General features: G+C 36.5%; 2 protein-coding genes across 7 annotated transcripts in view; both read right to left on the bottom strand.

Annotated features, from left to right (window-relative positions):
- The window catches only part of opa1 (OPA1 mitochondrial dynamin like GTPase), a 40,352-nt gene extending 39,680 nt beyond the window's left edge, over nt 1-672 (bottom strand). For 3 of the 5 annotated variants that reach the window (XM_067513101.1, XM_067513100.1, XM_067513103.1), the window contains exon 1: nt 484-671. In XM_067513101.1, the coding sequence (XP_067369202.1) occupies nt 484-512 (29 nt within the window). In that variant the 5' untranslated portion in view covers nt 513-671. Of the gene's footprint in view, nt 1-462 lie in introns of all 5 variants that reach the window. The other 2 variants (XM_067513098.1, XM_067513099.1) reach the window with 2 other exon arrangements.
- Nucleotides 673-1,909: 1,237 nt separating this feature from the next.
- Nucleotides 1,910-26,384, bottom strand: part of atp13a3 (ATPase 13A3) — a 38,669-nt gene continuing 14,194 nt past the window's right edge. Inside the window, exons 7-34 of one of the 2 annotated variants that reach the window (XM_067512092.1) lie at nt 26,149-26,232; nt 25,665-25,734; nt 24,353-24,487; nt 23,831-23,903; nt 22,921-23,052; nt 22,665-22,841; nt 21,582-21,739; nt 20,491-20,679; nt 20,290-20,351; nt 19,889-20,039; nt 19,533-19,652; nt 19,095-19,112; nt 18,581-18,734; nt 18,154-18,274; nt 17,306-17,430; nt 15,904-16,064; nt 15,272-15,400; nt 15,052-15,131; nt 14,313-14,355; nt 14,113-14,222; nt 13,759-13,855; nt 13,585-13,657; nt 13,291-13,468; nt 12,951-13,129; nt 12,769-12,857; nt 12,512-12,592; nt 11,652-11,744; nt 1,910-9,469 (exon numbers count right to left, since the gene is read on the bottom strand). In XM_067512092.1, the coding sequence (XP_067368193.1) occupies nt 9,293-9,469; nt 11,652-11,744; nt 12,512-12,592; nt 12,769-12,857; nt 12,951-13,129; nt 13,291-13,468; nt 13,585-13,657; nt 13,759-13,855; nt 14,113-14,222; nt 14,313-14,355; nt 15,052-15,131; nt 15,272-15,400; nt 15,904-16,064; nt 17,306-17,430; nt 18,154-18,274; nt 18,581-18,734; nt 19,095-19,112; nt 19,533-19,652; nt 19,889-20,039; nt 20,290-20,351; nt 20,491-20,679; nt 21,582-21,739; nt 22,665-22,841; nt 22,921-23,052; nt 23,831-23,903; nt 24,353-24,487; nt 25,665-25,734; nt 26,149-26,232 (3,259 nt within the window). In that variant the 3' untranslated portion in view covers nt 1,910-9,292. The remainder of the gene's footprint in view (nt 9,470-11,651; nt 11,745-12,511; nt 12,593-12,768; nt 12,858-12,950; nt 13,130-13,290; nt 13,469-13,584; nt 13,658-13,758; nt 13,856-14,112; nt 14,223-14,312; nt 14,356-15,051; nt 15,132-15,271; nt 15,401-15,903; nt 16,065-17,305; nt 17,431-18,153; nt 18,275-18,580; nt 18,735-19,094; nt 19,113-19,532; nt 19,653-19,888; nt 20,040-20,289; nt 20,352-20,490; nt 20,680-21,581; nt 21,740-22,664; nt 22,842-22,920; nt 23,053-23,830; nt 23,904-24,352; nt 24,488-25,664; nt 25,735-26,148; nt 26,233-26,384) is intronic. The other variant, XM_067512093.1, reaches the window with a different exon arrangement.

The following is a 26,384-nucleotide window of genomic DNA, read 5'->3' as shown; positions in this document are numbered from 1 at the left end:
GCCTGTGTACATATATAAGTTACTATAGCTGGTGTATAAGCCTACTATGCAATGAATAGTTATACGTTTTACAAATGGACTTTTAGTATACAGAAAGACTGCAAGAAGATGAAACATGCCGGTAAAGAGAGAATGTGTTATATATTTTACTGGTAAGGAAAACACACTCAACAAACCCCCGAGTTACAGTAGCTACAGTAGCCACAGTATCTCACGTTAGCTAAGTAACGTTAATCTAACGTTAACGTCAATATCCAACAGCCCCACTGTCAGCTTTGTAGTGTAAATAAAACGAGTCAGTAGCACCGTCTAAACAAATGTTACGAAAGTATTTAATATGTTTTCGTCCTATTACGGTGACCAAGGCTAACGTCATCAGCTGTCAAATCGACCTAGCTCCATATGTCCCACTTGCACCCCAGCTAACGATAACATAGTGTTAACTAGCTTTGTAACGGTTACCTTTATTAAAGGGTGTCTTACCAGGCGGCTTTGCTCCCAACGCGTAACATTGCGCTGTAATAAACAGCTACGGGACAGAAATTTCTTTAAAAATCTCACTTTAGGCACAGTTTAATTCATATTTCCAAAAGAATGCACATTTGCTTGCCTGTTATGGCAGCTAACTAGCTCGTTAGCTAACAAGGACACGGCAAGAATGACAGTCCACTTCCTGTGAGCGGTACCACTTCCAAACGAGCACTGACAGAAACGCACCAGTGCATTTGTTCCGATTTAGCACTACACTACCCACCTCGACTAAGGCCACACTTTGGTGGCACCCCTTCCATAGTACACATCTGTTGTTTATGTTAGTCTACAACATGTTTGCCATGCCAGCAATAGGATCATCACTACAAAGTTCTCATAGACCCCAAATTTGGTTTTACTGGAAAAATGGTGAAGGATGATGGAGGAGCTCTAAACTGTATCTTAAATCTTATATGGAGTTGTGTCCAGATTAATCTTACACTGGGCCTCTGCTATAGATGGTAGATTATTTCCCCAGACACCAATAAACCAATCACTAATAATAATTTATTGGATATGTATGAGAATAATTATGCACAGCTTTACCTATGTTCTGATAGAATACTACTATACCTTACCCAAAGTTATTTGTCTTATCCCTTGTGCCATCCTCTGACATTTTTTGTACAGTTTTCTCAACTTTTATTTTTTTGGATTTGTTGATCATTTGCTTTTAGCATGATTTTCTGCAAGAACTTTTCTTCTTCGTAAATCTTTTGAAATTCAGTGTCTTTTACTCTTACATGTAATTTATACTTTATGCACTTTGCACCCTCTGGACACTGTTGTGGCAAAAATGTACACACACAAAAAACTGCTATTAAATTATCATACCTTAATATTTTTATCTATCCATAAATCATTTAAACTTCAAACCTGCTCCAAACTACCAAACATTAAATCATTTTATGGATTATTCAGCATTTAAACCCTTTAAATGCCAGTTTAATTATTTATTACAAAATAATCTATTATTTTCCATATAATAAATAGTAGAGAAATAGGTAGTGATTAGAGTCTGGGATATGTCAAAGATTTGATACAAAATGGATTTGATTGCCTAAGCTTGTCAGCATTTAATTTTAAAGAAAAGTAGTGATATTTGAAAGTTTTACTGTATTCCACCAGATTCAACCATTTTCTCATTGTGGGCCTATGCATTAAATTCTACATATAGCGGTGTGTGACTACCAGGGGGCCCAAAGAGTGATTTGTTTGTGTGTATAAAATAATTTTTAAATCGACATATGATTTATCAATGAGGACATTTATTGTGCAAACTGCAACAATTTTGAAAACGTCAACAAAAGAGAACACAACAGAACATATCAAAAATGAACAAATCTGAAACAGAAATATCCAGGCTTTGAATATGTGATGTATATGTGTGTGTTTGAAAAAAAAAAACCAGATAAATGGATTGAGAGAGTGTGTGTGTGTATGCATGAGTGCTTGCGTGCATGTGTGTGAGAGAGTGTATGTGTGTGCATGTGCATCTTAAATCTGAAAAATCAATCCTCAAGGAAATACATGCAAATAAATAAAAAAAATAAATTAAGTACAAAATATTTCAGTAAAAAGTACCCCCCTCCCTAAAAACAATTAACAATTAACCTCAGGTGAGCCTTTTGAGGTGTTAGACCTGCAAATAAAACACAACCTGTACTTGGAGAATTAACATACAAATGGACTGCAAAGATTTACCAACAGTATATTTTTAATCAGTTTGGGAATCCACTTTTATTATTTTCTGTATTTTCTAAAAATAGATTTCCCTGAGGAAACAACATCTATGTGAGTGTAATACACTCAGTGGCCGAGTCAATCTAAATGTCATTGGATGGTCCATTTTAAATACATGATGTGAATAATTGAAAAATTCTGTCAACAGTTTGTATAGGTTGTACCTGTATAAGACCAAAAAGGTTTAAGCATGAGATCCATTGCTGTGTCAGAATGGAAGGCAAAACTGTAGCACTGAAGAAAATTAACAGTATTTACACTGTATACTTCATTATACTGATGAATATTCTGTGACATGGTGCACAGTGACGATGCTGAGACTGAACCACTTGGCCCTAGCAACACTATAATAACTGCTACAACAGGCCACTAATCAAACAGCAATTCACACTCTTATGTCTGAATTTTACATGTATGCAAAAGATTTTTAAAGCTCTAAAAAGTAAAAATATGTACATTGGATAATCAGAGAGAAAAGTAACAAGATTGTCAAGTCTGAAATTTGCCTCAGTTCCCTTATTTAGTCAGAGTCTTGGATTTATGTAAAGCACTGAGTCAAAAGGGAGAAAACAAGAAAAGCTGAGAGGCAGATCTACTTTAGCAACCTATAGAGAAAAATATTCCAACTTCATTCAAACTCTAAAGCAGACATTTTCTGCATTCTCTTTACTCAAGATAGAACACATATTAAAAGAAAAATATATTTCACAAGAACAGATTTAAATTATAGAAAACAAATGCCCAGGATTTATCCTTAAATAAATAAGATCGAAACTAATGCGATTTCATGTGAAAACTCAAATCTGACAGACAATAGAAATCAAAAGTTGACAAAAGGATCATAACAGAGTACCAAAATACCAGGAGACAGACACCAGCCCTTTGATAATCCAAAAGCCATACATTTGTTTTAACTAAACCATTTCAATTTTCTGCACACAATAGAAATGTACACCTCATATATACAAATATAATCCAACCTCTAATATTACCATCACCACTTCTGCTAATACAAATCAGATTTGACAGAACTGAGTACAGGCAAAAATAAAACTTTACTCAAATAACTAATATAAATGTGATGAAAAATCTTTGGAAACAGAACCAATAACCGTAGTATTGCATTTCATATATTTTGTTCTTTACACAACATTCAATTTTAGTCCAAGTAAATAGCTAAATAAAGAAAGATTAAAAAAATACCACTACATATTCAGAACAATTAGCAACATTGTTGAAAGAAGAAAAAACAAAGACATTCTTTTGACAGAGTATAATGAGTTTCCTGCCAATAGGCACAGTAATGTACATTTGAGACATTTTATGCACTTCTCACCAGTTTTGTTTGCAATATATCCTTCTAACATTGACAATCTACTCTACCCTAAGATAGTATATAACTCGTGAAATAAATAACAAATTCATGAAAACGATGGTCAAATTTAAGGATGAAATAGAGAAAGTATGGATTGCAAGTTTTAGTTGTATTTGTAATACAAGTATCTCAATAGGTAATGGCTTTTAGGAACTGAGCATCTTGTTATTACTTCTATTTAGGAATTATGTTTTGAATCTGTTTCTATATGAAGAAAATTATTATAATCAGCACACAAAATACATGTCATGGATCATACATTATAGATAGTTAGATAACACAGAGCTGTAATTTTGTCATGGAGAAAGCCAAACATTACATTTTGTTTAACATGTCTTAAACAGTGCCATAACTGTCACTTGCACTTTGGGACACACAATTTAAAACCAATGTAAAACATAGAATTTAAGAAAGACAGGCTGCTATACAGAGTATGCAGTCACACTGACAATGGAAACCAACTGCACTGAAGTATGTGTTTTTGTTTTTAAGTGATGCTCTACACCAATCTGCAGTGCAGACTTGAGGGACAGCATTTCTTTAAATTTCAAAGAAGCCGAAGAAAAAAATATAGCCCTTGGCTATCTATGTAGATAGCCTAAATATATTACATGAATACAGCTGTGCATGGTAATCAGCATCAACTTTATGCAAGACGTGTTGTTGCATGTTCTGAATGCACCAGGAGCAGCAGGCAGATGGGATGCACAATTGCTTACCATAATTTACTATGATGCTTTTTAAAAAAATAGTCTTCCATAGGAAGAAATTTTGTTTAAAAAAACAAAACATTTAGTAGTATTACTGGTAGCCAGTCTGACAACAGTTGTCAATGTAGTATACTTTGATTTATGGCCTCATGCATGTAATTTAACTGTCCATGACAACCAGTGAGATTCATGCTTTTTCAGATGGGACTTTTTATATACTGAGAAGTCAATGTAAATTCTTCTTAAACCTACATTAATGTTGTATATTTGTAGTAGTAGTAGTACTTAAACAATCAAGGCTTTAGATGACAGAAAACTAGCCTTCATGCAAGTCTTTGTATGTTTCAGTCTCCTGTCTCAGAGGAAATGGCTTACAATATAAAAACAGTATTAAAGTTTTATAGCCACGCTAGCAGCCCATAAGGGTATAAAGCTTATTACACAATAAACATGTTCTGATACATGAAAAACATTTAGTATGTTTGCATGCTATGTTAGATACCATCTTAGATGTCAAATGCATTTGAAGCTGATGAGAATTCAAGAGTCATTAGTTTTAGAGTTATCATGTTAAGAATTGAAATGTCAAACACTTGGTGGCATGGCGTGAATCTTAAAGGTTTAAAAAAAAATAAATAAATCTTACAAATTCTTCTGTGCCTGACTTCATCACAATGCAGTTGATACATTTCAGTCTAATCTCATGGGTCAACTATGCTAGCATGGCTAAAAAGCTCGATGATTTGTGATTTGTATATTTTGTCATCAGTTTTTATATTTTTACATATGTATTTGTTAAAAACCCTAAGGGTAAACTGACAAACACAATGAAGAGATGGAAAAAGATCCCAGCATGTGGCTAAGAGCAGATGAGCACACTGGTTTCTATATCAGTCTCTCTTACTGTATAAGTCCTTCACTTTATACAAGTTATAATTTTGAATTCAATTTATATTGAAGTTTGACTAAATTATAATAAAAATGGAACATCTTATTAATTTCCAGGGCTAGTTGTTTTGTTTTTCATCAAACTGTGAAATCTAATATAAACTTGCAATTTGTAAAGCCCACACTACCTATTCTTACCTTGCTTATTTACAAATAAAAGCTTTTATAGTAATTTTCTACTTTTTTAAATCCATTTAAATTACAAGTGCTTTGGGACAACAAAACGATTTACAAGTCAATGCCACATTAAGGCTGACCACAGCAGCTCTAATCATATTTTAAATATGTCCCATAAGTTCTGAGAAGAGTTAACATTTTCAAACTTATTGTGCAGTATCCAAATATTACAAAATAGACAATATTTTCAAACACTGCCCAGCCAAAAAAACAGAACAGTAATATTTTACCACATTTAGCTTTAATAACAGAATGCTTTTGCTGCAGCATTCGATGAATTATGCAGTGTGATACAAAATGTAATTTCTATGCAGAGTTCCGTTAGTTAGGGCTGAATAACTTGTTGCCAGCTAAGTCATATTATTCAGTGCAATAATCATTCAATAGACAGCTCAAGTCTATTTGGCTATTTAAATTCAGGTGGTCACTTTCTTTGGCCAAGCAGTGTATTTTAACCCCTCTATAACCAGTTTTTCCACAGCTAATACAAGTTTTTTTTGTGTTGACCACAAACCTTTGTGGTAACATTTAGATTTTGGATGACTGAGTGTTGTTCCAACACGCCCAGTCTTCTCCATCTTACAGTGTGCTTTGATACTGTGCTTAAACTAGTATTTTCATGAATCATTGGGGGTCCATAACCCACTTAAATATTTTTGGAAGGATCTAATAAGTTCTTGATTTGCTGTTCCATTAAAATCAGTCCATACTGTATATATATACACATCTATACAGGTAGATGCCACATGAGCCACTGCTGTTTAGTGCATCAATGTGTCAACATGATCGCAATGTTGGTTTAAGGAGATCTTGCATCTTAATGAATGTATGACTTTGAAGGCAGGAGGTTTAACAAAATTTTTAAATTAACATAACTTATTGAACTTATTGCTAGGAATGAAATATGATGGACTACAGGATGCTTGGTTAAATTCAGAATGGAGCTTTTTATACCAAAACATTTTCTTATGTAGATAATGACAGTAATACTTCTGTAATATATAACAAACCTATCCCTTTTAAAGGATAACTTTGGTCTTTTTCTAAATAACTGTGATGTATTGGCCATACTTAAGCTGGCACCAAAATTTAATGTAGCTGAAATGTTTTTATTAGCTTTTGGACAACAATGAAAGTCTATGGCATCAACACACCAAAAACTAACCAAACCTGAGGAGAGAAGATTCAACGTTGGCTATAGTATTGTTATGGTGATTGTAGACATAATAATTAATTTAGAAAATGACCAAAGTTATCCTTTAATCATTCATAAGTAAATTCTTTTTTTGTATTGAATTGAAAACACAGAAATAGTTCAAAGAAAGGCATCATTATAAATACTCCATTCAAAACAAGTAAATTCCTGTAATTCAGTAATTAAATTAACTCACTGAAATATTTATATTATTCATATTTACATTTTAAGTCATAAGAGTAAAAATACATTATATTTATTTTGTCATATAAATAAATACTTTGTGCAAAATGTGTTTCTTCATTTTGGTTTCTTTGATTAAAAGATCCAAAAGCTGCACCAAAGTGTTTTCTATGTTACTGAACTGGCCAGAAACCTGCTGCTATATTGTGGCGGCATTTCTTCGCTTGATGCGCAAGTATCAATTGTCTTTGTGAAGCTAAAATATTATAAACTTTTTACCTGTAAAGTTTTGTTGCCTGGAACATCCAGAAGCTTCAAAAAAGCCTTTTCTACTGGATCTACAACCCCAATTCAAAAAGGTTAGGCTGATGCGTAAATCATAAATAAAATGGCAGCAACACATCTCAAAAAAGTTGGAAGAGCCGTAATAAAAGGTCATTACTGCATGGGCTCAGGAGCACTTCCAGATATCACTGTGCAGTCCACAAATGTAAGTTAAAGCTGTATCATGCAAAGAAGAAGCCATATGTGAAGTAAATCCAGTAACACCTCTGTGTTCTCTAGGCCAAAGCTCCTTTAAAATGGTCTGAGGCAAAATGGAAAACTGTTCTAAGGTCAGATGAACCTAAATTTTCAATTGTTTTTGGAAACCATGGATGCCCTCTCCTGCGGACTAAAGAGAAGAGGGACCATCCAGCTTATTATCAGTTCAAAAGCGTCTGCATCTCTGATGGTATGGGGGTAGCATTACCGCCTATGGTGGGCAGCTTCAGTGCTGAAAAGCTTTAGGTTTAGAGCAACATATGTTCCCATCCAGACAATGTCTCCTTCAGAGAAGGCCTTGCATATATAAGCAAAACAATGCTAAACTACATACTGCATCCACCACAACAGCATGGCTTTGCAGAAGAAAAGTCCGGGTGCTGAACTGGCCTGCCTGCAGTCCAGACTTTTCAAAAATAAGAAACATTTGGTGCATCATATAAAAATAAAACAAATTCCAGCAACAAAGGCTCAGGACTGCTGAGCAGCTAGAACCCTGCATCATAACATTCATCTCCTGAACTCCAGCAACTGGTCTCCTCACTTCTCAGATGTTTACAGACCTCATTAAAAAATGAGGGGATGCTACACAATGGTAAACATCAACCTGTTCCAACTTTTTTGATATGTGTTGCTCCATCTGATATGTCATTTATATTCTGTTGTGAATAAAATATGAGTTAAAGAGATGTGCATTTTTTCATTATGCTTTTATTTACCTTTTACATTGTCCCAACTTTTTAAAATTGGGGTTGTACATGTAAATATCTATGCTGTATAAGATTTTATGTAGTTCACACAGTAGCAAATAAAGGCTGCCAGTTAGACTTAAGAAATAATTTACACAATGTTTAAACATCTTGAAATTTAGGTGGTGACTGTTCAGAAATATAAACACAGATTGGACTTACTGCTGCTTTGAAAAACTGTCAGATCTCAAGTATAGGTCATTATGCATCCTTTTTTCCAACCACATTCAATTCCATTTGTCTTTCCATTGTTAATGGATTATCCGTATGTTAAAGTGTAGCCTCCTTCAGTCAGTGTCATACTTTGCAAAACCAAAGTGAGCCATTTTTTCGGATAGCATCTGTTTCATCCAATAATATGCTACTTTTTCAGTAAGCTTTCTAAAAGGCTCAGATGTGATGCTAGTCTATTTTTACCTTCTAAAATAAATACTTAGTACTGTAATAGCTAATACAATTTGAGGTCCTTGTTAATATAAATTATCAGTTATCTGTCCTTTCAGGTTTTTGCAGATATTTTATTTTATTGTTGTGGCCTAAAATGCCTGATTTCCCAACAGCTTGTCTTAAAAAAAATTGTGATCTATTGTTTTTATGTTCTGTCTTAAAGGTTGTGCAGAAATTACATGGATTGGTTTAATTTATTGTTGCAATATCACAAATTATGGAGCATCTGGCTCCTTACATCTCACTGCATAATTCTCTCAGAATCTTGGAAATGATGTGGGACTTTTGTGTGTTGGAATTTTACATCCTTTTCAGGGAATGAAATATGACTTTGTATTTGATTTAAAGAGGTCAATAATGCTAATTCGAGCTGATTTAATAATCCTCATCCCACTCTGCTCAGCTTTAGTGAACAGACTTTGAAATTAAGGGGTGGTAATTTAATTAAATGTTACTGTCAAAAAATAGAGACCTGAGAATGCACAAGTGGGTGAGCCAGAGAGAGCAATGTCGAGTGCTGAGACAGCTGAAGTTTAGCTTTATTTTTTACTTATGTATAATCTCAATTTTTGCTGAAATGTTTCTTGAAGTATTATCTGCATCTCTCCAAATAATGATGACAAGCAATTATCCTGACAATATGATGTAAGTGTGTGTGTGTCTGCTGACATTGGGAGGGGCTGTGGAGGTGCTAGGAGTTGATCATGAATTGATAGCTGGAGCCATTTTCAGGGCGGGGCTTGGCTTCAGTTGTGGTGGTTGGCTTTGGAGGCCAGTCTGGATCCACACTGAGCTCCTGGGCCAAATGCATGTAGCGGGCCTTGGGCATCTTGCGAGAGCAGCACAGCCAGGACAGATCAATGGCCGCCTAAAAATGTGACAACCCCAAGCACAAACAATATAATAAAAATACAAGAGAGAGGAGAAAAGAGAGAGATGAAATTTTTATAAACTATCTGTGAAAAATTCTGTCACCCAGGTCATGGTTATCCAAAAAGTGCATTTCAGTGGCAACTGGACTTGCTTGTAGTTGCTTGAAGATGTTTCAGCTCTACTTTCAAAGGCTCTTATCACTTCAAAGAAGTGTGCATGACAAGTGTCACTCTTTTTATGCCACATTATGGACAGACTCAAACAGCCCTTGCTCAACAAAGGAGGCAGCCTACGACACCACTTAGACATTTAAAGTGCAGTTCTTGCATCACAATCGTCATTAAAATCTTTCATTGCATAATTTGACCTAAAGTATCCAGAGGGACAGGTGAACTAAAACCAACTAATTTTATTTTTCATTTGATGCAGTCCTACCCATTTATTAACTTCCATATAACTTAATGAAATTTTTATAATGTGGGTTTGTGCTACAGATAAAGTTTTGTCACATCAATGTAACCTAGAATCATCCTGTCCTTCAACAACTTTTACAAACATGAGCTGCAGCTGACAGTCAAATGTATACTGTGTGAATGTGGCAAATGATCTGTGTTGTTAACAAAGTGTACAACATATTCCAAGTAGCTTCCAATTTTCCAATTTGATCATTTCATGAACTTTTTCCTCAGGCTATTTTATATTCAATTATGACCAAGGTACAGTTGTGTTGAATCATTGTCAAAATCCCTGTTTATTTTATTTATCTTTTAATAGGACTACATTTTCTGTTTTGGACAAACAAGCTAAGCTAAGGGGCCAGTAAAACATCACAGGTATCTGCCTGAAGGACAAATGGTTGAAAAAGCTTGATCTCAAGCCCTGACATATATAAGCAAGCTACCAGGTTGCATTCATGTTGTGGCTGACTGTTGTATAAGCCTGCCATTCAGAACTGATAAAGCCTTGCGGCTGAGAGGTGCAACATCTTCAAGAACTACAAGCAAGCCCACTTGCCACGGAACAGCACCTTTGGGGTATCTATGACATGGTGTTATACTGCGTTTGGATTTTCTAAAACACTTTTACTCACAGTGACATGCTAATATAACTGCTGCATGCAAATGTTTCTTTACACTTATAATTTGTGTATGTGCATGCAGGTCATTCAAAACAAAATTGACAGCGTGATAATCATTTGAAGGTACTGGCAGTAGACAGCTTAAAAAAAATGAGCCAAGTCCTTAAAAACAAGCTCATGGAGTCAAAGATCACACAAACAAACGATTCAACAGCAGATCTATGCCAATTTTTGTTCTAATAAAAAGTAACATTTTCCTATAAACCTTCCTTATAAACCCTTGGTGGAAAGCAATAATGTGTCTATAAAAAGGTAATAGCCAATAACCGAGGCTTGGAAACAGTTTGAACAATTGACAAAATTGTAAATAATAATAATGTAGAATTTTTGTTTTGTATAGCAGTTTATTTTTTTTCCTCAATAAGGTATATAGTACATATTTGTAAGGCAATACATTATACCTTTTGTCTGCACTTTTTACATTTTTTACAAGACAAGGCTGAAGTTGCAATAATCACTATTACTCATTGACTAATGATTTCTTCAGCTTTTTATATTTTGGCTGCTGGCTAGGAAAAAAAGTTGCATTAAATCCATAATATGATCTCATGTGCTTCAGATTTTTACTTCTCAAATACTTGTTCTGACTGGCAACTTTCACTGTTGCCCTTAACCGTTTTTAAGGAAAATCTCACATATTGATTTCTTAAATGGAAGTGAGAGCATTACTTTTCTACTTGACCTTACAGTCAATGTAAATACCTTTAACAGTGACCATCTGTAGGTAGAAAATAGATTTCTTAAATAAAATGGTTAAGAGATTTTAAGGACAAGTAGTTTAGTTCTTAAGTTTACCTCAAAACAGAGTTTTGGACTGTAACTGTTATCAAGCCATCAACAGAGTGTCCATTAGGGGCACAGAAGAGGTAGAAGATAGACAAGAGTGAGACTGTTGTCTCGCACATGCAATCTTAGTCGTAGATTAAAATAGAAAAATGTGCTCTGTAACAGTAGAAGTGAAGTGGGGACAGAAAGAGGGAACACGACACAAGAGAAAAAAATGAAAGGGCTAGAGAAGAATGTGTCAGATTTTCCCAACCTGTGGTGTCGGGGCGGCAGGAGTGACGCCAAAGCTGCCTTGTTTGTCTCGGCTGAACACAAGCTTCCATAAGATGATGTCAAGGACGAAGGTCTATGAAATAGCGCAGTGGGCAGGGGGAAAAATTACAGAGAAGCTAATTTGATTTCATATACCTCCTGCTTTTGTTTGTAGTACATAGGTCTTTTGTTCTTTTGCAGAGCCACAATAAATCAAAGCTTTGTGCAATCATGTGTGGCACTTCATCCATTGAGTTGTGCATTAAGTACACGTGAAGTTAAAATTAAATATAATTAGTAAGAAGACCATGTATAAATACAAAAGTTTAAAAATATTCAAAACTGACATGAAATTTATGATTATGACTAAAGATCTTTCGCTTGATTTTTCTTAAATTCACTTAAAAGGTAAAAGAAAGTTGCAATGGCAGTTTAGATGTCTGCAACTAAACTACATATGCAAGGGCAGCCAAGTGAAAGGTAGAGGCGTAGTGATACTGTTGCACTGGGTGTGACAAGCCAGCATTAAATACCCACTTTTATGCAGCTGTACAGCAATACGTTTTTTTAAAGAGCATTGGTCCAAGACAAACATATGTTACTTAGATGGATTTCAAAAGCCCCACAAATGCATACATTTCTTAAAAAAAATCAACTGTCACATCTTTTAATTCTTAACAAATACAGATACAGTTTTTTGTCTCTTCAAAGACAACAACACTATAAAACACAACATTGTTTCACATAAGACTTATCCTGCTGTCCAGTTAAATGAGACAAAGATGAGCACACTGCATGAAAAACAAAAGCTGAACATGAGAAAAACATCTAGGGTAAACAAGGGTTTTATGTGTGTCTTACCTCCAACACAACAGACACAGCAGCATTGACTAAGATGATAAGTAAGAGTTTTACCCTCCATTCAAATGGGACACAAACAATCTGTAGAACCAGAGAGAGAGAGAGACTATTGACTTTCACTGTGATGCCAAGAAAGACATGTCTTCAGTACATGTCAGCATAACAAATAATATTAAAATATTATTTTACAGTGCTCAGGACAAAAACAAGCCACAGTCAACCCCAAAATTGAGTAAAAGTGTTTAATGACCACTTACCTCTAGAAACTGGTCGATGCTTTCGACAGGGTGGAACATGATGAACAGCAGGAAAAAATACAAACTTAATGCAGACACCACAAAAGGCCCTGGAAAGAGCAAAAACAAATATACAATTTAGGGAAGTAACTTTGTATCTATTTTAGGACACACTGACTAGTGTTAAGAGGGGAGCTTCTTACAATTCTTGTAGCTAGGCTGCCTGAAAGGTTTTCCTTTTGAGAAAACAATGGCAACAATGAGATACTGAAAGGAGGAGACATAGAACAGGCTGGTGTTCTCAAAGTTTTGGATATTATGTTCGTCCACTTCTGTATTGTTGTGGTCAGACATATTAATATGTGATGACAGGTTGCAGGCACTGTGTAAATAAAAAAACAACAAAACATTTTTAGTGAAAATTATGAATCCTATTTGACTGATCATCATGAATCATAGAATAGGCCAAGAATAAGAGTAGGGAATTTCACATAGTGGAATATTACTAATATCATACTATTACTAATAATAGCAGGTGCTCACTCAGTTGGTGGAGGCCACACTGTGTACCAGGGCTGCTGTTGGACCCAAAGGAATGTCAAGGTCTGGAAGCCCAAGCAGATGAGGATTTGGGTAAGCACAGAGAACAGCAGAGGCCCTGAGATCAGACCAGATGGGGGGCGACGTGGCACCAGCTCTTTCCACGCTGGGTTCAGACTCACTGATGGGGGAGACAATGAAGAGGACAAACATTGAAGGTGAAAAGAAAAAGCAAGATGGAAAGTTTCTGATTCAGAAAAACAAATGCATCAGAAATAACCATCCTTTCATACTTACTGGTAAAGACAATAAGGAGGATGATGGCAATGTCAATAAAGAGGAACTGGAAGTCTCCAAGGTTACTTAGAATCTGAGAAACAAAGACAATAGGCCGCACAAATTTAAAACATTCTGCTGGATTCATTAGACTTCGCATTAGCTACAGCTGTGTGTGAAGGCAGCAGTACATACAGAATAAAGGAGTGTGACACTGATGTACTGTATGATGCTGTAGAGGGCCATGAACTTGAACACACAGAAGGAGGTGATGAGAGCAGCGCGTCCCTCCCTGTAAAGGCAAACATACTGTTATCACTATCAAATTTATAACCCCACAAGTGGACAAGACATTTTCCCTAATTTCAATAATATATACTAAAAAAAAAAAAAGCAGCAAATAAAAGAGGATTTTCCACTATACTTTATTCCCACAACTACAAAATAGGAAGCAATGACATTATCAGTTGTTTATTTCAAATGAGATGTTGCTTTTAGGTTTTCAGATCCTTTTAGGTGCTGTGTGAATAAAAAGTAGTAAAGAAACACCTTATGAGACTGGGGACACAGGATATGTTGGGGGTCCTGGAGGTGAAAGGAGAAGCTACTGAGGCCTCAAGCTCTGATAAAGATATACCACCATGAGCCCTTTTCAGAGCCTACATTAGGGAAGAGATAGAGAGATAATGTAAAGACTGTTCATGTCCACTTGTTCTTGTCACATTTACTTGTAATATGGTTTTACATACCCCACAATCATTTGCGCCATCTCCACACATTCCGACAATGTAGCTGTAAGAAAATTGTAAAAAGCACTCTTACTAACATTACCACATTTTCCTTTTATATTGTTTAGACTGAAGGCTGATTATAGGATTCATTATCAAATAACACTAAGCAGCAAACCTTGACAATGTAGTATTTGGACAACTGGTAAAAATGCATTGTTGCATTATCCCCTTTCAAACATACACTGTAATTCTGACATTTTCCTGACTTTGTTGGGGGGGTGCATGTGTAAATGCAAATGTCCCAGTGAAACGATTCCGACGTTATCCTGACTTTATCCTTCATGCCCCCAAGTACAATGTCCGTACTACATGCATGAGCTCATGCATGTAGTGCAAAGCACAGTCCCGAATTGTCAGAAAAAGCAATTGAATGAGTGTAATGATGACGTTTCTATGACTCAACTACAACGGCAGTCGAGTCATAGAAACTTTGTTTTTTATAAGATGCACAGCTCTGTAAACAAAACACTGTTTCCCACAGTTTAAGTTTTCTATCATATTGTGCCTCCTACGCACGCTGATCACGCAATGAAATTGAGTGGAGATTCACAAGTGACGAAAGTTCTTGCTCGGACAATCTCCCGCTGTCGCTACATGTGCAAAGCTCCACTCCAGACAATGTTCAAGGCTGTATTCTCCTGACGTGGTCAGGAGTTCATATCTGAAACAGGCTGTAACGTGTTTGGCTTAGACTTACTCTACGCCCTGCAGTGCCTCAATAAGCTGAGTTTTCTGGTCCGGAGCCATTCTGGCAAAAACTGTACCATGTAGCACCAACTACAAGGAAGAAAAAAACAATCACATCAGTGAGGCCTCGTGGAGATTATCACCAAAGGATAGGCAGCAGGTTTGACATTTTGGCACCTGTTACAAAAAAAATTGGATTGTTGTTCACTATCATGTAAAAGACCTCATACCTTTTGAAGCATGTCTGGGAAATGCTCTGCAATGACAGCAAACGATTTTCCATTCATAGCAAAGTGGTACAGCTCTTGCGTTTTTGGCTCATCTACATAACACACATCCTCCAAGCCGATGTTCACTTCCTGTTCAAGTCATGAATGTAATTAACCAACTGATGTAGTGGGTTGCATTATAAAAACAAACCAGTTGTTCAAGCTGTTTTCATTCAACACTGACACACATTTAAAGGGTGACTTCACTAATATTCAATTTGCTTTCTATGGCTTTAGTTTAGGGTGTTAATGCACACGAATGCTTTTAAATGCTGATTTCCCTATATTTAAATATTTCTCTGCTTCTAGCTGAAAACTTCCTCCAGATGACTATCTGACTATGATCACAAACTTCAGAGTATGAGCAACAAGATGACATAAACTGAACTGAAGGTTCCCCCAAGTGAAGTCATCTGGATGCATTTTTCAGCTAGAAGTAGAGAAATATTTTAATATGGGAAGTTTAATGGCATTTATGTACATGTACTACCCAGACTAGAACCATAAGAAGCAAGTTTAAAATCAGTGAAGGTGCCCTTTAAGTTGCTGTAAGCATTCATGAGGCCCATTCAGCATGAGCTCCACTGCCTCACCTCCAGTCGGGATGCTTTGCTTGGTTTGTCAGCATATCTCCAGGTGATCTTTGCAGCCTGTCCATTGTGAGGAGGAAGGGCATCAGCAATAATGACTGTGTCCTGTGGAGGAATCATTCCACAGTCTCGAGCCACTGATATGGCTGTCAGCATGTTGTCACCTGTGTGGTGGAAAGGAAAAATGTACCCCACAAAAATCAAGTAAATCAATGAAATGTTTTTACATTATGTTTTAATATTCAAACCATTAACCATCTAGTAAAAAGCTTAAAAGATAAGTTGTCATTTTCTAAATTTAAGTGTGTTTTTCCTGCAATACCCCAAAAGACCCCAAAACAAGCAATGAATTGTCTCTACTCCCAGAGAATCTCTGTCAATATCCATTAAGGGTTAGCTTCTTCATCTACACTACAGACCTTGAGTATTATCCAAAAGCCAATTACAACAAATCAGCCAGACACAGCGCTCCACTTGCAGCCCGTGGCCTTTTTTCAACAACTTTACAAACAAGTGCTTCAGCATGAAGAAACAAATCACCAACTGGAGCAGTGGGTCTAGATGATGTGTTTTCGTTTAGAGTTCACAGAGCACAGACAAAGAAATTAACCCTGGTTGGAGACTGTTTAGTTTCCTGTGAGTAGAGTCAAGTTGTTGTTGCTATTAGCGAATGCGTGGCCATTGTAGAAAACACGACTGTTTAGAAAATTACCAAAGCCATCCTTTCTTTGCGAAATCCTTCATTCTTTCTCTAGCTGTCCTACAAACATCCATACATGTTCTATTGATGCATCTGACACCAAAATCTAGCCGTTTGTGACTGATGGAAAATTGATCTTGAAGCCCATTGCCTATTTGTTACCACAGTGTACCCTCTAAGAAATGAGTCTCGACTGATGGAATAAAATGAATTTTCAAAAAAAAACTGGTTAGAGAAAGGCTGAGATTCAAATAGCATTTAGTAGATTATATGTAGAGTACAAAACTCTCATGAATTATTATTTTCTTTGCCTGCAATAACCTTAAAGGAATAAGTCAAAGCAAAGAAATAAAATTATAATAATAGTAATAAAAGAAGAAAATCCTCTGGTGGACAATGGAGTTAGTTTGTTAGCTTGTGCTAATTACAGTCGGCAACCGAAAAATAGCATTATTTTAGATTACAGGTCGAGCTAAGTGAATACCAGAAGGATTAAATCAAACTTACTGTGCTGCTTGTCTTGTGTGATAACAATTCAAGAGGTTTAACCAGCTACAGAGAAAAACGTCAACATTGGGCGTGTACGTATACAAGTTATTATTTGCATGTTTGTGTGAGTTTTTGCGATCTCATTTTATGATTAGCGACTACAATGACGCAAATAGTAGCTTAAGTTCTGTATATGTGTGTATTGCACATCCTCACCAGTAACCATGACCGTGCGGATGTTGGCTCTATGGAGGTCCTGCAGCACTCCAGGGGTTTCTGCCTTCAGCTTGTTCTGCATGACTATAAGACCCAAGAACTCCATGTTTGTTTCTATGTGATCCCTAGTTGAAAGAAGATTTGTACACATTTGTTTTTTATTTAAAATTTGTATTTATTTTCACTTTGTCAGAATATTCTTCTGAAAATTGTCTTGTGTCCCAAGGCCCATTGTATCACAACACATAAACATTGAACACCATCACACTAGTGAAACATTAATCACAAGCACAAACATTCATCAAATCAAACCTTATGGAAATGTAGCTGCAGAACAGTCCTTAATGTTTGGACATTAAGGCCTGCTTAAAACCCAAATTCTGATTTAGCAGTTTTAGAGACAAAGTGCTTTTTTTTTTTTTTTTTTTTTTTACTGTTTAGTGTAACTTGTGGGATTGATGATATTCCTGAAAAACTATTTCAGAAGGCTGTAGTGAGCCAAGGACAACAACCTTTTTGTATACCACGTTTAAATAAATGGACTGATATGAGCACATAAGTGACCACTTTTCAGTTAAGATTTAAAACAGCTGTATTATGCACAGCTACTCTACTGCATAACATTCTTCATTACTGATTGGAAAATAGTAAGAGTATCTGTATAAAAGGCTTCCAATCACTCCAACCCCTTAAGAATATGAATGTTTTGTTGTACCTCATTACACATAACATCTAACTGTGCCCTGCTCAGTCGATTAGTGTGATTCAGGATGCTAAAATAGAGCAGCATCCTCAGGTACAGTACACTGCAAAGGTTTATTAGGTTAAACACAAACAGTAAATGTTACCTGTTAATGTTCTGGACTTTATGCCAGGTGATTTTGGATTCAAGACGTCGGTGAGCCAGAGCAATGACCCTGAAACCCTGCTTCGTATAGCCTTCCAAAACCTCAGCAAAATTTTGTGGTACTGCAGAGACACAGGGAGACAGTGGGAAGATAAATATTGGCAGCAAGGATCAAATGCAAAGACATAAACTTCTGCGGCTTCATACTGAAGTGAAAGTTCAGAAACTACCTAGAATATGACAACTTTAAAGCATATTGAAAAGAAAGTGAATAATTCAAGGAATAATTCATTTTTAAGGTTTCATATACTATATGTTTAAGTAGTCACTGGGTAACCGTACATATTTTGGCGGATATATAAAATAAAATAAAATGTATTTTCTAGTGCCATTCACTAGAATAACAGGTACATGATAAGACATCTCACCTGTTTCTTTCTTGCAGAGACTAGCCACCACTTCAGGCGCTCCTTTCATGTAGGAATCCATACGTTTCTCTCCTAGCAGACGAGCCACCACAGTCATTCTCTGGTGAGCTGAGGAAAAAGGAAACTGGCGCACGATACCAATCTCATATGCTGACTGCACACGCATGTGCATGAGCACACACACAGACACACACACACACACACACACACACACACACACACACAAAATAACCTAGTATTTATCTCAAAGAGGAGATGACAACCAAAACCAAAATGTTACTATAATAGTGCTATAACCTAAATAACTGCTTGAAAAACAAACAAACACATACAATCATCTACAATTTTGCATATAGTGAACAATAAATGTAAAAGTACATTTGAAAAGTACACTTCATTGACATCAGAAGTATCTTAAGTACTTCAGCGGTTTTAAATGTGATCCGAAGTTATTTCTGAGGTAAACAAATTAAATCGGATATCTACAATTTCAAAAAAGGCGCATGCTGCTTACCGAGAGCTCAAAGAGTTCCTAAAATGACAAAAAGAGCAACAAGAAACAAATTAGTGAGGAAATCTAATGTAAAAACGACTAAACCCTTAAAAATCAATACCAAAATTGTTTCTCTTAAGTATTTTTTTCACATTATTCTACACTTAATACCCTGTACTGCCAAGTTTAAAACAGAATTTAGGATGTCTGTAAATTTATTAAAAAGGAAAAACTAATATTGTTGTCGACATACTAGGCTAATGTGATATTTCAAGACTTTTTTCCAGCTTTTTTATTAAAAAAAATAAATAAAAATGAATTATAGTATGATGCTGCAACATAAACTTAAAAAAGTGAAGGCAGTCTAAGTACTTTCTGAATGCGCTATATATTGTGCCTGGTATTTATGTGATTTGTAGACATTTCCCTGTGATCACATACTTGAGTTATCATACGCACCATGTCCTGTTCTGGTGATACAGCAGGCTCTGGGGGCAAGAGCTGCTTTGGGGGTCGAACCACAGTGGGCATAATACGGTTATGGAGAGAAGTTTCCTCTTCTGTGGCTTCCTCTAGGATCTGGGCAAGCACAGGTTTAAATAAATAAGTATCCGAGCAACAATGAACACCGATTCTGAACTGAAGAATGAGTAAATATATATTAGACAAAATAAACATTTATTAAATCCCCATTTTTCTGACACACAACAGTAGCCTTTACATTAAATGGATTGGTAGACTTCTGGTCCCTTATCACTTTTCAAGTGTCAGTTGACTAATTACACAAGAATAGGAAATGATAAAGAACAACTTACCCAGCCTGTAGCCTCAAACATTTTGAGATCCAGTGGATCTCCAGACAGCTGGCCATCTATTTTTGTGAGAGAATGGCACGTGGCCATACAAGCCACAAACTGGGACTTGACAAGATTCTCCTTGTAGGCAAAGCTTTCTGAGAGGTGGAAACTGTAGAAGAAGAGCAAGAAAGAGGTGTAGAAAGATGGCAAGTTTGACTTAAACAATACATGACCACTATTTACAGCTGATTTAAATGACTGCTCTAACAAACTTAGGCAAAATAGACTAACTGCAAGAACATTATGTAAATATTTCAAATGTATTTCAAAAACCTCGAGATATCCAAGGATTCTCTGGGATGCGGCTGAAACACCATACTAGTTTTGCAACTGCTTAATTAGAGTACAGGTGAGCCTACCTTGCATTTTCAACTCTCTGAACTCCCCACATGTCTAATCCATCTTCTGTCAGAGTTCCAGTCTATAAGTACAACAAAAGAAATGGGACAATTTTTTTGGGCAACAGTTACATGTTCACATAAAAAGACAACTTCTGAACTTATATATAAAGAAATCTTTAGGTGCAATGGCTTATTGGACAATGGAACCTTAAAACTAACCTTGTCAAAGCAGACCAGATTAATTTGCCCACAGATATTGATCCTCTGTGGGCTTATACAGAAAATGCCAATGTTTTTGAGGCGTCGCTGGGCATACACAATGCCAGCTGTCATGGCAGCCGGGAGGGCCGGTGGCACAGTGATAGTGATGATGTCCAGTGACTCTATAACGATAGTCTTGGCTGGCACCTGGAGACGCAAAAAGGAAAACACTGAGAGTTTTGCCCATCTGAAAATCTGTTTGTCTTACATTGCCACCTCATCAGTGAAAAAAACGGCAGGGATTTAGGGTTAATTTTCATGCATTAAATAAACGGGCAATCCTGGTTTAAGAGACAAATAAGTGGTAGAGCAATAGCTGTAGAAACCCACTGATATCAAATGAGCAGTTCACAGTTTCATGTCAAAATTGTGAAACAATGTACATTTTTGGAGAATTCACCAAATTTACTTTCTATCAAATAATATTGAACTAAGCGTGTTGTTTTAAGTGATCGTGTTTTTGGAAATAAATTTTTTTTTAAAAATTGTAAAACTTGCCACATGTTCATTTATGCCGAGTGTATCAGCGCATGCCCAAAGTTAAATATCCAGATTTTGTTCTCGGGAACTAGAGATGCAAACTAGAGCTTAAACACTAATCAGTGATTAAGCTCTGTCTCTTTCTCTACATGATAAATAGATAATATTATACTAACATTTATCAGTTTAATGGTCGAACAAACCTTTGCTGACATGTTAGGAAAATGAACAAAGCAAAGCAAGAAAAAGTTATTGTGCCCCCTAGTGGGTAGTGGGCAACAATCTATGAAACTGATGCCACACTGAGTTGGTCAGCTGATTAAACTGGGCAGCTTCGAGATCCAATTGTGTGCAATTGTCAATTGTGTCAAGCAAGGTGTTGCCTAAGATCAGTTAACTGCAAATGTATTTCTTAGGACCATTTCTTAGGTTCCATAGGACCGTAAAAGATTTGGTTTCTGACAGCTGCTCTCTTATTTTCATCCCCTTTTACAGTCAGAACTTTGAACCTGTGTAACTCAAATTCATAACAGTGCAGTTGTTTAATCTGCTTTCAGCTCGTGCATTACGTTGTTCATGACGCTGAGGACAATGGAGTATACAAAGCCGATTCCAGCCACAGCCACCAGACACAACAGGAAGAGGTAGGCATCACGATACAGCTTGAAGTCGGTCGGTTTGGGATAAAGGATGGAGCGAACCAACTGGCCTTTAGCTGTGCTGAAACCTGAGTAGAAATGAAAAGCTGTTCAGTATTTCATTTTACATGATATCTACTTTCAGACAGGGGCTTAAGACTCTAAACTATTATTAATAAACAAAGATTTTAATGTGACGGATGTCTGCTGAAAATGGCTCAAATCTTGAGCCAGACATAAGACAAATTTAATGGAGGATGTGATACAAGCTTGGTTGCCTGAATGGAAAGCCTGAAAGTTAAGAGTCCTATTGTTATCCTCATAATGTTTGTCTGCAGCAAAGCATTGTATTTCAGTTGTACAAGTCACTCTATGATAGAGCATATGTGAAACAGGTTTACATCAGAGACACCTTTCCCCAACAAAGTAAGTTGTGCCTCTCTGTCAAACTTAACTACTACTTAATAAACTGTTGTAGAACCACAGTTCCTATGCAAATGATTAACATTGCTGACGTAGTAAACGCGTACTAACGCAACAATTAAATATTAACACTTTTATTGTAGTTTTCAGATTTATATGTTAGAAATACATCAAAATGTAGCATTTGAAGGGAAGGCTAGTATTTGTTTGTAAGCAATGTTAGCAAATGATTTCATGAATGTATTACAGAATTAGACCCCGACTTTTGCTCAAGTGTTTTTAATTAGTGAAATCATCTGGGCTCTCTGGAGTAGGAATCTTATTTATTGTCACACTATCTCACCTAATTCTGAGGAGTGACTGATGACTATGATAGAGCATATGTGAAACAGGTTTACATCAGAGACACCTTTCCCCAACAAAGTAAGTTGTGCCTCTCTGTCAAACTTAACTACTACTTAATAAACTGTTGTAGAACTACAGTTCCTATGCAAATGATTAACAGTGCTGACGTAGTAAATGCGTACTAACGCAACAATTAAATATTAACACTTTTATTGTAGTTTTCAGTTTTCAGACACAAGGACCCACCTGTGCGGACCACCACAGCCTTAACCAGTTCTCCTGTGTAGAAGCGAGTTTGAATAACATTGGTGCCACAAAAGAGAGTGTGTCTCTTATGCTCTTCAGTGTTGTAGGCACTGTCACCCTCGTCCCTCCTCTCCCCTGGGTTTGGGAGGTTGGTCTTTGTCACAGGAACACTTTCACCTGAAAACCGGGGGGTTAGGACTGGTTAGGATCCTTTTTTGTAGTAATCAGACTTGAAGTGTTGGATAATTCTTCTAACCTGTGAGCATGCTTTCATTGACAATACAGGTGCCGCTGACCAGCACGGCATCACAGGGCATAATTGTCCCATTGCTAGGGATGATCAACACATCACCGGGCACCAGATCAGTAGACAAAATCTCTTCAATATCTGCAAGAAAGGGGGTAGCAATGGAATAACAAAAACAGTAAATGAGTGCATAGAGCAATGTAGGTGATAAAAGAGAAGACGGAAAATAATGAGTGTGGAACATAGAGAAAGGGAGTGCAAGTTTGCCATCAATAGCAGACAATGGAGAGGGAACGTGGGTAGGGATGAGAAAGGAGATATTTTGTGTGGCAAAGCCCTTGAGTCTTCTCTAGCACATTTTCTATTACTCAGGCCCTTTTAGTAAGGAGGGGAAAAGGTGAGGTATCGCAAGCAGGGGCCAGTGGTGCGATAAATGAATGTATAAGGAACTAGCTAAGCAGAGATCACACTTCCACAGCAACAATAACTATAAACATAAGTTGATTTTGGCTGACACAAGAAATTAACTTCAACTGGTTACAATTGATTAGACACCTGACAAGAGTTTAAGTGTTTATATAATTTTTGCAAAAAATATTTTACTGAGACATGCAGACATACATGTGCTACACCATTTAAGAGTTATTTTAAATACACATGCACAAACACAGACATATACACACACTTTCTCTCTCAGTCTACAGTGTCCCAGCATAGCAGCCATTTGGTTCACAGCCAAAGCAGAATGACTATGTAACTGAGTCTAGCCAGGCACAGAAACAGAAGAATGTCCACAGTTAAGTTTGGTTTGGAAATCACTCTCAGAAAGATTGAATACTAAAATACACACTCTGTGCTACAACTTAAAAGACTCTACATGTACAAAAACACAGACACAAAAACAAATAAAATGACAAACCGTTGTTGGCTCGGCATACAGACACACGGACAATACTGTGAGCTGCCACCATATCATGAAGCATGATGTATTGCTGGAGAAAGAAAACAAAGAAAAAAGAAGAAAACGATGAAAAATTAGATTCCGATGACCACCTGTGTGACTGCAAGGATGTTTTCATCTTGGTCTGTCAGATTTAAAGCCAGGAGCACAAGACTGTGTGCAGATGAGCCTTTATGCTTGCCTAAGAAACCTGGATTACACACAAGTAGGGCAGTGAGTGTGTCTGACATGGCTTAGACCTGGACACAACCTGGAACTGTAACATTACTAATTCTATGGCATGCAACAGGATATAAGCTTTGTCTCTTTTTAAAGTATGTCCATAATTCTGTTTGGTACTAATGTTTATAATTTGTTTTAAATCACAAGGTTAATAAACACATATCATCAGGCATAATAAAAACCTAACGCAGCAGTAAATATGAGGTCTAATATACAGCTTTACATTTTTACAGTCTCTTAACTGTAAGCGGAGCTCACCTTTTTAATGGTGTAAAGAGAGGTAGCTATGGATATGACTGACATGAAAACAATGGCCACAGCATAGTAGTAATACTCATCGGCACTCCACAGGATCACACTGAAGAGCTGGAAGATGTAGAAAGGATTGAGGACCTGCAGGATGAGACAGAAACCATACCCCCATGGGATTATGTTATGTTAGAAAAGTTGCTTAAAAGCTAAGTGTGACCCAAACTACTATGTTGCTGTGAATGGAAATGTAATAAGCATGTTTCGTAACTGTTTTTTTTTTTCTTAACAGCTCTGCACAAAACTGGAAGTTTCACTACATCTGGGGTTGCTCGCACCCTAGCCAGGAACCAGCGCTGGAATTCATCCTAGTTAGGCAAATAAACAAATCAAACTACTGAACTTTGGAGGACCTTAATTACTCTTTAATAACTTGCCCTAACAACTTGTTTTAACCTGAATGTTACAGTGAGTGCTTTGTCACTGAGAAGAGGTAAAACAGGCATTTCAATGATAGGTCTGTAGTAAAATACTGTAAGACTAGGGCTTTAAAGCAGTTCCTTGTTGTTTTGTTGTTGATATTATTTATGTGCATTTCATCACAGGAAGATGTCAAAAGGCATTATATATTTAAAGATTTGTAGCTAACTAATATCAGCAGTAATTCACTATTGAATTCAGAACAGTAGTAGGGATCTACCACTATCATGGACCAGGGAAGATCCCTCAACCATGATGAAATGGCTATTTTTTTTTTTTTTTTTTTTTTACAGTCTGTTTTTTCGTTTGTTGCCGTGTGGGATTATGTTATCTTAGAAAAGTTGTTTATAAGCTAATTGTGACCCAAAGTACTATGTTGCTGTGAATGGAAATGTAATAAGCATGCAAACCGTTTTTTTCTTAAGAGGTCTACACAAAAGTGGAAGTTTCATTACATCTGCTAGTTCATAAAAGATCACCTCAGGCAGAAAATGTATTGTATGTGACAAAAGAGTGACAGGCAGTATGGAGGAACACAGGCGTTTTAAGAAAATTAAGCAAACCAGTAGTTGTTTGCATTGTTACACTAGATCTACCGGTACTTTAAGCGCCTAATGCACTGACAAAATGAGGAAAAGCAAACACTCATCTGTCTTCTTTGTGCCCTTTCTACAGAACACACAGCATGAGTGGCATATTTGGCATACAAAACTTTAAATTGTGCCAATATCCATGCAAAAAATGCAAGATTAGCGAACAAGTTGACATTGTGTCTTCCTTCAATGAAAATTCAAACTTCAGGTTAAAGAACATGCCATGTTAACTTAAACTGGTGCCCTACCTCTTTGATAAGCAGCTTGAAAACAGAAGGCACTTTCACCGCTATTTCGTTCACTCCGAAGAACAGTCTCCTAACAAGTGTTGAAAAACATCAATAAGTTTATATTGTTGTAAATTGGATATTTAGATCTAAACACACACATAGTATATGTTAGAAATACATCAAAATGTAGCATTTGAAGGGAAGGCTAGTATTTGTTTGTAAGCAATGTAAGCACATGATTTCATGAATGTATTACAGAATTAGACCCTGACTTTTGCTCAAGTGTTTTTAATTAGTGAAATCATCTGGGCTCTCTGGAGTAGGAATCTTATTTATTGTCACACTATCTCACCTAATTCTGAGGAGTGACTGATGACATCGGGTCTCACAAAATCATGATGGAAAGCAATTTTTTCAGAACAAAAAGCTGAAGCTTCTTGTCCTTGCACAACACAATGATCTGGCTGTATGAACAATTTTTTTTCGACAGATAAGATGTTACCTGTACTGCTGCTGATCCCTGGTTAGGCCTGCACTGTGCTCCGAATGAAGGGTATAGCAGCTAATCTGCAGATCACCCAAGCCACTGGAGGAGGAAAAACATTTAAAGCACTAGACAAAATTGAAACTTATGTGCCAGAAATTCAAGGCAAAACTTTAATTCAATTGTTAGCATGAGTGCTTGTTTTGCACATTTAGTTTACAATTGTTATGAGTTAGATAAATGGCTACTACCAA

This window comes from Channa argus, chromosome 8 (assembly GCF_033026475.1).
Source record: "Channa argus isolate prfri chromosome 8, Channa argus male v1.0, whole genome shotgun sequence".
Taxonomy (NCBI): domain Eukaryota; kingdom Metazoa; phylum Chordata; class Actinopteri; order Anabantiformes; family Channidae; genus Channa; species Channa argus.
This window is presented reverse-complemented; position numbering and strand designations above follow the sequence as displayed.